Here is a 13,608-nt window from a genome sequence, read left to right as displayed (position 1 = left end):
CTCTCCCCCCCCCCTCTCTCTCTCTCTCTCTCTCTCTCTCTTCATGCTACTATTCGGTATTATTCTAATCTTTGGCACTTTCATGACCTATTTGCGTTGCAAGTGCCGTAAAACTGTTACTAAAACAAACCAAAAAATCTCGATGTGTGTGTGTGTGTGTGTGTGTGTGTGTGTGTGTGTGTGTGTGTGTGTGTGTGTGTGTGTGTGTGTGTGTGTGTGTGTGTGTGTGTGTGTGTGTTTCTGTCCTTCTTTCTTCCCGTGTGTCTCTTTCTCTGTTGCGAATAACCATGCCGATATTTCACCTCCTTTATAAAAGCCTATGCTGTAAAAACAGATTGTCAGCTTGAAATAACCGAGAAAAATGTATTTGGCCCATGGCGTTCTTTACTTACGTAGTAAAGTACGCTATGATTTGGCCACAACGCCGCAGTCTCTGGTCTTATACGGGGTGCCCATTACGGCTGGATCATGCCGATCGTTCGACTCCGTTACCTGAAACTCTTTTATTTTTTTAAGCGACCAAGTCGGGCGATCGGCCCGATCCACCGATCCCATCTGTAGTGGGCACCCAGTATTAGCAAAAATGATTAATTAAAGCAACACACACGCAGAAGTGAGGCCTCGGCTTATTTATTGTTTTGGTCAATTATTCGTCCATGTTTTAAATTTTCACAGAAGTTCAGTAATAATTACCTCCCCTGTCGGGTGCCTGGCAACGAGCAGTCAATATCGCCGAAAATGGCGACTGCCTGTTGTTTGGATTCAAGTCTTCCATTGCCGCGATAGCTTTGTGAAAAGTTTGTTGGCATATTTCTATATTAGTGCGTTTTATTCCCTTTTTAAAAATAGAATTTGGGTATATCTAATTCAACTAGATCTAGCACTTTCCACACTTTTACTTTCCTTTTATCCGGTCTTTGTTCCTTGCGGCGGTGTCAATAAGCAGGGCCGAGGGCCGAGGGGAGAGAAGAAACGAAACTTGAATCTTCTCATGTTTGCAAACTGTTGTATCGCCTGTTGCATGGTTATGTTGTTCTTGAATAATGTATCTCTGAATATTACCTTTCTACTGCTACTCTTCAGCTCCTTCTCAATGCTGTCTTTCATCCACACCCCTGATCTTATCTTATAGATTTCTACTTCACTTGTCTTATGGCAAGTTATGGTAGGTAAGATCTAACAGTAACACCTAGCCTAGATCAAGCCTTCTCGAATAAGTGTGAAAAATCTTGAAGGTCCCATGTGCAAATTGTGCACGTTAAAGATCCCTTGCTTGTCCTAAAGTCGATATGAATAGGCTTCAGCCGCCACCCGGGCTAAATTAAAAATTTCCTACCAATGGAAAAATGTTTAATGTGTCCCGCACGCTCATATAACCTTATGCAGTTGTGGGTGCCATATAGCACTTACAAATATAAAATAATATAGTAATGTTTCTCTGGCTCCTTCTATCTATATTTTCTTCCAACTACCACATTTCCGTATAATTGTTTTTTGAAAAATAAAGTTGAAACCCCACAGATTTTTTAGAACTACACAGTGCAATGAATGGTTATCCGGAAATGTAGTAGAAGAATCATAGTTAAATTTTCCAGACCCCAATAAAATATTGGTTAGTGCAAAAATACCAGTTTGTGTTCCCGGCAGATTGTGGTAGTCCAGAATGTCATCCGTGCTGAAGAACGCAGCGGCTGCGGCCGTGAGCCGTGGTCAGCCCAGCTCCTATTACACCAAGGACAACCGACCGAACCCAGTGCTGCAGGCCTTGGACCAGGAGCTCAAGCTGTTTGTGGGCTACATGAAGAAACGGTCAGCGCCGGGGTACTCCAAGCCAGAGGATGAGTCTTACTCCAGGCCGTATGTTTACTCTCTCTCTCTGTCTCTCTGTCTGTCTCTCTCTCTGTCTCTCTTTCTCTCTCTCTCTCTCTCTCTCTCTCTCTCTCTCTCTCTCTCTCTCTCTCTCACATGTTGGAGGTCTTTACGCTCTTGCCTTTTTCTTTTCTGTCCTTAATTTCTACCTGATTTTTGTTTTTCAACTTACTTATTTGTTGTTATTTCTCTTTGTAGCACATGAAAAAACAAGCAGATCCCAGGTTTACTTTCAAAGACAATGCCCGCTATAGGATGTTGTTATGGTTGGGACAATGGTTCATTTTAATGTGAACTTTAATCGGGGTTGAGCGCTATATAAATGTCATTTATTATTATTATTATTATTATTATTATTATTATTATTATTATTATTATTATTATTAAATTATTATTATTTTTTAAATCATTATTATTATTTTTTTTATTATTATTATTATTATTATTGGTTGCCTGTGTTACATAGTAGTACTATCTGAGTTTCAGCAGCTGAATATTTTTTGTGCACATCCAATAAACAGGTTTGATAGTAATAAAAGAAGATGGATACCTCGCAAAAGCATATATTTGTCTTGTGATGTTTTGTAGTGGCTTGTGAACTCATGACAGGCTGTATTCATGTGTTATTCAGGTGTGGGATTGTATCATACTTCAAACTAGTTCCAGTTGTGGGGGAAATAAAAGTTTGTTGTGTAGGGGATACGGGTTTGAAAGTGAAGTAAAGGAAGTTGATATGCAAGAAAATACAGTCAAATCTGCTCTAACAGCCACCTGTGTAAGACGATCATCCGCATTAACAGGCACCTCCCACGTCTCTTTGCATTTTTTTTTTTGGTCGTTTTTTTAAAAACACATTATATTGACACTGTGTTAGACAACCACTTTCTTCCTCAACAAATCAACAGTGAGTGACCTTTAACAACGTTGCTGGTATTGTTGTCCTCAGGGCAGACACGCTGTTTGAGCTGTGGAACAAGTACGAGCCCAGGCTTCCTCCACTGTACTACCAGGAGAAACTGCTGGAGATTGGAGACTTTCTCGTCTCCATCAAGGTAACGATATATGTATCTGTTACAATCTCTCCATCAAGGTAACGATATATCTGTTACAATCTCTCGTAGATCGGAGATTTTCTCGCCTCCCTCAAGGTAATGATATATCTTTTACAATCTCTTATAAATCCAAGACTTTCTCGTCTGCATTACTGTAACGATACAGCTTTTACAATCTCTTGTAGATCAGAGACTTTCGTTTCTCTATCACAGTAACAGTATATCTTTTACAATCACTCGCAGATCGGAAACTTTCTCCCCTGCATCAATGTAATGATAATATATCTTTTACAATCACTCGTAGATCAGAAACTTTTTTGTCTCCATCAAGGTAACGATTATCTTTTACAATCTCTCGTACTTTCTCTCCTAATTTTTAAATTCTTTTTGCAACTTATTTTCTCTTATGAATCACATTGCCCCAAGCAGGAAATTTCTCCCCCTATTTTATCTTTACTTCTTTCCCTTTGTTAGTTCTGTCGTTCTGTCTTACTCTTTCCATGCACAGAATGGCTTACCATGACAATGTACTTCTCTTTTCTATAACGACAAGAAATCTTCATATTTTTTCTCTCTTTTGTTTCATCGTCATAAAAAAAGGAATGAATCTTTTTATTACTTTCCCTTTTCTTTTGTCTAAAAAAAAAGAATTCACCTTTTTGTTACTTTGTCTTTTCTTCTTTGTGTTCCCCTGCCAGATCTTGGGGCTTGTCGACTGCTGGTTATTTGAGCAAATCTGTTTTTTAATTTTATCCCCTCCCCTCTTTTTTAGTCGTTATTCTAAAACCTCTAATCTTTGGCACTCATATATGACTTCTATGTGTTGCAAGTGCCGTAAAACTCTTACCAAAACCAAACCAAAGCTCCAATGTTTTTTGGTGACTTTCAGGAGTACAGCCTTGGCCTGTGGCAGTGTTACGAGCGCTACCTCCAGACGTTTGGGGAGGTGAACGTGGAAGAAATCTCCGACGTGGACACGTTCAGAACCACCTTCTTCCCCGACGGCTTCCAGGCAGAGAATGCCGGGCTCACAGTCAGTACTTTCACTCCTCGTTGTTCATCGGTCGTGTGGTCACAACCGCTGTCATTTTGAAAGACTTTTATTACGTTTTGTAAAAAGGAAAGAGTGGGTGGTTGGCGGGTGCTCTGGTGTGGTTTGCTCCTTCTTTCCTATAAAAAAATCTATCGTCCCTATCTGCCCTCCTTCTTTTTAATGTATGTTACTTTCTTGTAACACCTCTAATCTTCGGCACTTATGTGACCTTATTGTGTTGCAAGTGCCGTAAAACTCTTACAAGAAGAAGAACAAAAAGGAAAGAAGTATCACATATTTAGCTATTGGTAATTGAACATTTAAGGAATTTGTGGATGCATTTATCTTTTAAAACTGTTATTTCTGACACATTTTTAACTATTGGTTATTGAGAATTTAAGGAATTTGTTGGTGCGTTTGTCTAATAAAACAGTTATTTTTGGCACATTTTAAGCTATTGAATATTGATAGGGTAAGGAATTTGTAGATATGCAAATATTTTTTAAAACAGTTTTTTGTTCAGTAGCCTACTTAGAGCCTTCTAGGAAATATGCACTATATAAATTCCCATTATTATTTGTGGGACGCGCTGACAAAATGAATTACTTCTCGCTGTCCACAAATGGAGATATTGGCCAAATATCGACGCTAGGGTCAATCTAGATTTTCTATTGGTGCATTATTCTTTTATTATATCATACTTATAAATTGAAAAAAACTTTACCTATAACTGTTACGTATCTATTTCCGTAGGTCTCAAATCCGAGAAGTATCTCATTTTGCCTGCCCCATTCACATTTTTATTATTGTTCTAGATGTGGCACTTGACGATGATAATTATTCCCAACACGTTCCACATTATGAGCTATAGTCCCTGATATATGCGTGTGGTCGTCTCCCCCTGTTCCAGTTCCGGGCGCTGATGGGCAAGAGCATCTCCATGTACCAGGTGGTCAAACTGAGCGACCCAAAGCTACAGAACAAGCAGTCCATTGAGAGATGTGTGCAGATACTGGCCTTTCTCAGGCTGGTCACTCAGGTGGTGCTGCCCAAGGAGTCACTCTGTTGGCTCGTCTATAATGGTGAGAGGGGTGGGAGGAAGGAGGGAGAGAGGGAGGAGGGAGAGATGGAGGGAGGGAGAGATGGGGGGGATTGAAGGAGAGAGGAGGGGAGGTAGAGATGTGTGCAGATCCTATCCTTTCTCAGGCTGGTCACTCAAGTTGTACTGCCCAAGGAGTCACTCTGTTGGCTGGTCTATAATGGTGAGAGGGGTGGGAGGAAGGAGGGAGAGAAGAAGGAGAGAGGAGGGGAGGGAGAGAGAAGGGGAGGGGAGGTAAAGATGTGTGCAGATCTTGTCCTTTCTCAGGCTGATCACTCAAGTTGTGCTGCCCAAGGAGTCTCTCTGTTGGCTGGTCTATAATGGTGAGAGGGGTGGGAGAAAGGAGGGAGAGAGGGAGGGGAGGGGAGTGGAGGTGTGTAAAGATCTTGTCCTTTCTCAGGCTGGTCACTCAAGTTGTACTGCCCAAGGAGTCTCTCTGTTGGCTGGTCTATAATGGTGAGAGGGGTGTGAGGAAGGAGGGAGAGAGGGAGGAGGGGAGGAGAGGGGAGGTAGAGATGTGTGCAGATCTTGTCCTTTTTCAGGCTGGTCACTCAAGTTGTACTGCCCAAGGAGTCTCTCCTCTGTTGGCTGGTCTATAATAGTGAGAGGAAGGAGAGTAGGAGGGAGAGAGGGAGGAGGGGGGGGTTGCGTGAGTCTCTGTTTGTGGGGTTGGGGGAGTAGGGTCAGTTCATATGTATGTATGTGTGTATGCGTGCATGTGTGTGTGTGTGTGTTTGTTAATTTGTGTGTTTGTATGTTTGTGTATGAGTGTTTAGGTGTGTGAATATGTGTGTGTTTGCTATGTCCTTTGATCTAATTGTGTTGCAAGCACCGTTAAACTGTTATTAAAACAAAAATGAATTTGTCCTGCTCTCTGTGTTTCCCCAGGCACGGTTCACATCTACAGTATCTCCAGACATCTCATGTCTCTCGGACACTCCTCTAGGGTAAGTCACGTAATGTGTCACTCCATCAATGTGTCAATGAATCAGTGCGTCAGTGTGTCAGTATGTCAGTGTGTCAACAGTTGCCTTGTAAAAGTGTCTATACAGTGTAACACGAATAGGTCAAACACAGAAGACTCGAAATTATGCATCCGTTAAGCTGTGCCTGTGTTCCCGTTTTTTGTCTTCTTTTTCTATGTAAGATATCCCTCGAACTCCTGAGGTGGGTTCCGACGAATTAGTGCTATCCGTGTTATATTGTATTTTTATTTTACTGGCTTGACTAATTTGGACAGCCATGTTCACCATATATTTTGACAATTTTAAAATTCAAAAGCATGTATTTCTCAGAAAAAGTTTTTATATTTAGTGTATAAATTCTACTCTTTTAATGTTCTTTTCGGGGTTATTATTATTGTAGTCTGTGTCAGGCCAAATGTAGGTAGGCCTACTGCAGATTTTGTTCAGCACAAAGCTGTTTAATACAAAGTTCACGTCTAAAATATATTGCTTTTTTTCCCCTTCTTTAGTTTATGCATTGCAAACTATTGTCTCCCCACCCCAGGGATCTGTGGTGCAGCGGTTAGGCACTTTGTTCCTGCATGCAACAGACAGGAGTACGTTTCCAGAGTAGGGAGACCTTTTTATAGAGTAAATAATCTCAATTGTACTGATGGGGACGTCAAAACTCCACATTTAAAAAACTCAGACTTGCGGATAAGATAGAGTTAAGTTGCTCTCCCAACTACTGCAGTCTGTGTTGTAATAGTTCAGCACACAGAAGGCATGAGTTCGGTTCCCTAGCTATTTTATCTTGTTTTTCCGTCCGTCTTCCTCCTAAACAATCTAAACTGTTTCGATATGGATGTTAAAGCACCTACATTAAAAATAAAAACCCAAACAGGTGGGTGGTTAGCTGGTGTGGTTTGCTCCTTCTTTCCTATCAAACACCTATCATCCTGGTGTTTGTTACTCTCTTGTAACACCTCTAATCCCTGGCACTTATATGACCTTATTGTGTTGCAAGTGCCGTAAAACTTACCACCAAAAAAAAAAGTGAAGCGAGCTGACAAAATGAGTTTCTTCTTGGATTCAAGCCATAAGGAAATATATACATCACGCTTATATGTGAAGTTTTTACAATTTATAAGTATGAAATAATAAAAGACAGGTTATAGTTAACGAATATGGCATCAATAGAAAATCCACAAATTTGACCCTAATGTCCATTTTTGGCCCATATCTTCATTTGTGGATTGCGAGAAGTAACTCATTTTGTCAGCATGCTTCACAAATAGAAACCCAATGTTTCTGTCCCTAGGTGCTGGAGTACTTGCTCTGGGCATCCATGTGTATGGAGACTTCGGTCCCTCTGCTGGCCGTCAAGTACCTAGAGTGGCGCAGCACACTCTACACCGCCGTCTGCCAGTGTTACTTCGACTGTAAGGCCAGCGAACAGGCAGAGGTCAGTCGGGGGTCAAACTGGCCCACTAGGGTGGTTAGTGGGTGCTCTGGTGTGAGTGGGTGGTTGTTGGGCGTTCTGGTGTGAGTGGGTGGTTGGTGGGTGATCTGCTGTGGTTTGTTCCTTCTTTCCTATGAGACATCTATCGCCCTTATCTCTCCTCCTTCTTTTCTTTGTATATTACTCTCTAGTAACACTTCTAATCTTCAACACTTATATGATTCAAGCGCTGTAAAACTCTTACTATAAGTAAATCAAATGAAGGGAATAGAATGGATTGTATTGCTTCCATTTTTCTTAGACTTTTGCCAGTAGTTAAACAGGTTGGGTTTTTTTTTAGCCAGTGAAGATATTTTTTTCGTTGTCTTTCAGGGAGTGATGTATTTCTTTTTTCGTGAAAATATGTGAAAATAGAAGGCAATAGAGGCAGTGGTTGACCAAGAATAATTTGTTTAAAGGGCTTGAACAGATGGGGGAGAGGAAAAGATAACAATGTTATAGGTTTTGGAGAAGAAGAAGAAGAAGAAGAAGAAGAAGAAGAAGAAGAAGAAGAAGAAGAAGAAGAAGAAGAAAAACAACAAGAACAAGAACAAGAACAAGAAAAAGAACAAGAAAAAGAACAAGAAAAAAGTGAAGTGTTTATCTGTGACTGTCATCAAAGTACCAGAAGTTTTCCTTCCTCTCCCCAGAAATTTGCCCGTCGCGGCCTGGCCAAGATCAGCGAGCTCAGCCAGCTGGAGATGATGAGTAGCCACAAAGACTGCCCAGCCAATGAGATTGCTTTCAGAACGGCCACCATCAAGGTGAGTTGTGCAGTGGTTTCAACACATTTGAGGTTGTTAGTTTGCTTGTGAATTAGGTCGGCCGACAATCACGGTAGCCCTATAGTTTGTTTTTTCTAGCTTTAAGTTCATTTTTCTGTTCACATACTCTTTATCATAGCGTATAGGATGCAACTTTTTACCTTTCTTCTTTTTTTCTTTCATTCAGTTGTTTCTATCTGTCTGTCGTATTCTTTCCTAGCACTGGATGATGGTTAATGCGTTGATGCGCTGCCCTTTTGCTCTCACTCCTACTTAGACATATCTTTCTCCATGGGTGGTTGGCGGGTGCTCCAGTGGGGTTTGCTCCTTCTTTCCTGTTAAACAGCTGTCGACCGTATCTCTCCTCATCCTTTTCTGTGTATGTTACTCTCCAGTAACGCCTCTAATCTTCCCCACTTATATGACCTATTTGTGTAGCAAGCACTTTAAAGACCCTCACAAGAACTACATCTTTCCTATCAAACATCTATCATCCTTATCTCTCCTTCTTTTCTTTGTATGTTACTCTTTAATAACACTTCAAATTTTCAGCACTTATGCAGTTGCGAGCGCCGTAAAACACCAAAAATAAAAAAGCGCTTATGTAATCTATTTATGTTGCCTGTGCTGAAAAATGTGTCCTAAAAACGACGGACGTTCTCCCCAGATGGCGGTGATGGTGTTCAAACGGTCTGTGTTCGAGACCAGGAGAAAGCCTAAGGGCATCCTGAGGCCTAAGACAAGAGCCAACCTGAGGGATGCCCTTAACGTGAGTACCACACACGCTCAGGGACTGTAGCTGGGATCAGATGAGATGAGATGAGATAGGATAGGATGAGATGAGATAGAATCAGATCAGATGAGATGAGATTAGATGAGATGAGATAAAATCAGATCAGTAAGGTATGATGAGATCAGATAAAATAATGTCAGATAAGATTAGGATTAGATCAGACAAAATAAGATAAATAAGATAAGTCAGATCAGTCTTTACTGCCAGACACTGGCTCTTTGGTTTGGACACACACACACACACACACACACACACACACACACACACACACACACACACACACACACACATAAAACACACACACACGCACACACACACATACACACACAAAACACACACACACACGCACACACACACATACACACACAAAACACACACACACGCACACACACACATACACACACAAAACACACACACACGCACACACACACATACACACACATACACTCACACCCTCAGACAACTGCACACCCTCACATACCTGCACACCCTCACACACCTACACACCCTCACACACCTACGCTTTCGCAATAGAGGCGACAAAGAAAAGAAAGCAAATAACTCTCCCATTTTGCCATCACTACCCTCCCTCCCCTCCTCTCCCTCCTCCCCTCCCCCTCCCATCCTCTCCTCTCCCCCATCCCCTTCCCTCCCCTCCTCTCCCCCCCCTCCCTTCCTGTCTCCCTCCTTCCCATCTCCCCCCACCCCTCCCCCTCCCCCTTTCCTCCTCCCTCTCCCTTTCCCCCCCTCCCCGTCCCCTCCCCTCATCTCCTCCCTCCCCTCTCATGCGCCCTCAGCTTCCCTGGCCTCGCACCCCCACAGAGAAGATGTTGGCGGACATGTTTGACGGCAGCTCCGGTCAGTTCCTGGCCATCCTGGAGTCGCTAAGCAACAGCAACCGCCGCATCCTGCAGACGTCCCCGCCTGCCCCCGACAGCGAGCCAGAGATCCTGGACGTGTTCCTGGAGCTGATGCTGGCGGCTCAGGAGATCCTGGCTGGTGGGGCGGGGAATCGAACCCAGGGCCCCAAGGCTGCCATGGCTATGGGCTCACCCACCCTGACCACCGTTGTGAAGAAAGGCTCGCTCATGACCATGGCTACCAAAGGTGAAGGTCGTCAACAAAAAAGGGTTGTCAAGAGAAAGGGGGTGGGGGGAGGGAGAGGAGAAATTTTTTCCTAGCCTCTTGCGGATTATTCTTTTTAGTTTAAATTAGATTCTTGTGTTAAGAAACAGATTTACTCTTTAGATTGTGGGTCGTTGGCTGGTGCTCTGATTCGGTTTGCCCCTTCTTTCCCATCCAACATCTATCGTCCTTACCTCTCCTCCTTCTTTTCTTCGTTTATATGATCTTTTTGTGTACCAAGCACTGTAAATATCCTTTCTAGGACGTAAACAGAAATGTTGTGACATCTCCCATAACCTCTGACCTATGCCCTCTGACCTGTGCCATCTGCCCAGTAACCTCTGGCCAGTGGCCTGTCCCCTGTGCCCTCTGACCTGTGCCATCTGCCCAGTAACCTCTGGCCAGTGGCCTGTCCCCTGTGCCCTCTGACCTGTGCCATCTGCCCAGTAACCTCTGGCCAGTGGCCTGTCCCCTGTGCCCTCTGACCTGTGCCATCTGCCCAGTAACCTCTGGCCAGTGGCCTGTCCCCTGTGCCCTCTGACCTGTCCCCTGTGCCCTCTGACCTGTGCCCTGTGCCCTCTGACATGTGTTGTGTGTCCTGTTCCCTCTGCCCTCTGACCTGTTTCCTCTTCCCTTTGCCATCTGCCCTGTGCCCTGTGCCCTCTGACCTGTGCCCTCTAACCTGTGTTGTGTGCCCTGTGGTCAGGTGAGGAGACGGTGCCCCTGGAGTCTGTGATCCGACTGGTCAAGCTGGCCTACAACTACGAGCACTGGGACATGGTGGTTACACTTCTGGAGCCTGTCTTGTTGCAGATAAAGGTGTGTGTCAGTGTGTGTGTGTGTGTGCGTGTGTGCGTGTGTGTGTGTTCGTATGTGTCTTGTCTGCCTGCCTGCCGTTAAGCGTTGAGGGGAGATGCAGTTTTCTATGGTAGGCCAGCTCCGCAGCTCGTTCAGTTGTGATATTATGTTTTCTCAGGGTTTCCTTGACACCCTCGATCCACCTTTTGCATGGCCTTCCTCTTCCTTTATCACCTTTAGTGCTTGGTGTTGTAGGCTCTCGAGGCTGGCTGGCCAGGTGACATACGTAACAGGTGGCCAAACCACTTAATGTGGTTGGTTTGCGGGTGGTCTGGAGGGGTTTGCTTCTTCTTTCCTATCAAACATCTATCGTCCTTATCTCCCCTTCTTCTTTTTTATGTTTGTTACTCTTTTGTAATACCTAATCTTCTAGCACCCATATGACCTTTTGCAGTTGTGAGCGCCATAAAACCTCTACTAAAACAAAAAAATCCCATTTTATTCTCTGTCTTTCTATTCTTCTCTTTACTCAAACAAACAAACAAACAAACAAACAAACACCCCACAGGAGAGCGGGGATGAAAAGTTCCGCTGGGACGAGAAGGCGCTGGAACTTCTGCAAGCTGTGGGCAAGATGAACAGCACCCGCAGGAACAGGAAGCAGGCTGCGGCGGTGGAGGAGGAGGAGGTGGAGAAAGCCACTCAGGCAACGCCCGCTGCCAGTGAGTTCTACGTGGTGGTGCTTTTTGTTTTTTAGTCTTTTATATTCTTTGTGCTGTTGTGATTGTTGTTGTTGTTGTTTTTGTTGTTGTTGTTGTTATTGTTGTTGTAGTTGATGTTGTTGCTATTGTTGTTGTTCTTGTTGTTGTTGTTGTTGTTGTCATTGCTACTATTGTTTTTGTCATTGTTGTTGTTGTTGAATGTTTTTTTTTGTGTTGTTCTTCTCCTCCTTTTCTTTCTCCCTTTCCTCCTCGTTTTCTTTTTTTTTCTTCCTTCTTGTTCAGTCAATCTCCAAAGTGTTGAAGAAGGTATAAAACTTATCTAGTAGTTTTATGGCCTGTGGAAGAGAGGAAAATGTTCTGAGTTCCCTGTTTCCCACCTGTACAATGTTTTTCTCTTTGTGTTTTTTGACTTGCTTTTCCTCAACTGTTTTTGCTCATGAAGTGATTGGTGTGGTTTGCTTCTTCTTTCCCCTCAAGCATCTATGGTCTTTATCTCTCCTCCTTCTTTTTTTGTGTTTGTTACTCTCTTTTTGCTTTTTCTTTCCTATCAGACATCTGTCATCTTTATCTCCCCTCCTTCTTTTTTGTGTTTTTTACTCTCTTGTAACACCTCTAATCTTCGGCACTTATATGACCTTATTGTGTTGCAAGTGCCGTAAAACACTTACGGTACCAAAAAAAAAGTCATTGGTATCCAGGTGTCGCCGACCCAGGTATAAAGGGGAGTAAGAAAGGAGGAAAAGATAAAACAGCCGACGCCCAGACTGTCTCGGAAGAGGAACCAGAACCAATCAGTACTCTCCACATTAAGAAACATTTTTGAAATTTGTGAGACGTGCTGACAAAATGAGTTACTTTTCGCCGAAAATCGACACAAAGGTCAAATTTGCACATTTTCTATTAATGCCATATTCCTTAGGGCATAACGTGCCCTTTACTATTACATACTTATACAATGTAAAAACTTCCTCTATAAGCGTGATGTATCTATTTCCATAGGACTTCAATCCGTGAAGTGACCTATTTTGTCAGCACGCTTCACATTTGTTGTGTTTTTATTTCTGTTTTTTCCCCTTTTTGGGATTGTTTGTTTCATTTTCATTTTGGTTTGCGTTCTTGTTTCTATCTGTGTAGCAGATAGGCTCTTTGCCTTCACTTCATAAACAGAAGAGTTAATTCCCGAGCAGGAAGGTTTTTAAAAAAATCGAGTATCTCGGTCATTCTGCGGGGACGTTGTATTCAGTCCAGCACATCGTGACCTCAGTGCTGTCTTGTCTTATCTCCATTTTTAATAACAGTGGAAACAGTTCATGACAAAGAGTGAGCTTAAGAAGAAGTCACATTTTCACTGTTAAAAAAAATGGAGATAGAACAAGAAAGAACCGAGGTCGTGACATGCTGGCTGTCACTGGCATGGTTGAAGCAGCCTGCCTCCTAAATAAATTATGTAAATAAAGAAATAGAGGCGTAAACCTTTCAATGACAAACTTATTTTTTCCATTATAAATTGGTTTTGTTGGGATTTTAGCTAATATTTTCATTCTTTGGTATGCAGTTTGAATTGTAATAGTCATTTGTGTGATTTCTATAACTGACAGAAAATAACGGAGGACGTCAAAACAGAAATGATAATTTCTCTTATTTGATTATTTGATTGTCTTGTCATTTTTCTCTGCTTTTTATAAAGAGAGAAAGAGGGAAGAGAGATCTGGAGAGAGAGAGAGAGAGAGCGTGAGAGAGACATTAATGTCAGCCCAACATTTATTTATCTGTTTCAAGAAGCGAAAGGGCAAGAGACAGAGAGAGAGAGAGAGAGAGAGAGAGAGAGAGAGAGAGAGCGAGAGAGAGAGAGAGAGCGAGAGAGAGAGAGAGAGAGAGAGAGAGAGAGAGAGAGAGAGAGAGAGAGAG

The 13,608-nt window shown here is 42.8% G+C and overlaps 1 protein-coding gene across 1 annotated transcript in view; it reads left to right on the top strand.

The window, feature by feature from the left end:
• Positions 1-725: 725 nt before the first annotated feature.
• Positions 726-13,608, top strand: part of LOC101852981 (cilia- and flagella-associated protein 54) — a gene marked incomplete at its 3' end in the record, with an annotated part of 64,122 nt that continues 51,239 nt past the window's right edge. The window contains 13 exon segments of the mRNA XM_035973523.1: positions 726-797; positions 1,648-1,857; positions 2,816-2,921; positions 3,811-3,954; positions 4,865-5,036; positions 5,942-6,000; positions 7,319-7,462; positions 8,149-8,262; positions 8,930-9,031; positions 9,853-10,162; positions 10,887-10,999; positions 11,547-11,700; positions 12,414-12,494. Of these exon segments, the coding sequence (XP_035829416.1) occupies positions 1,664-1,857; positions 2,816-2,921; positions 3,811-3,954; positions 4,865-5,036; positions 5,942-6,000; positions 7,319-7,462; positions 8,149-8,262; positions 8,930-9,031; positions 9,853-10,162; positions 10,887-10,999; positions 11,547-11,700; positions 12,414-12,494 (1,693 nt within the window).

Source organism: Aplysia californica, unplaced genomic scaffold (assembly GCF_000002075.1).
Source record: "Aplysia californica isolate F4 #8 unplaced genomic scaffold, AplCal3.0 scaffold01356, whole genome shotgun sequence".
Taxonomy (NCBI): Eukaryota; Metazoa; Mollusca; class Gastropoda; order Aplysiida; family Aplysiidae; genus Aplysia; species Aplysia californica.
The sequence above is the reverse complement of the archived record's forward strand: the minus strand, read 5'-3'. Positions and strand labels throughout refer to the sequence as shown.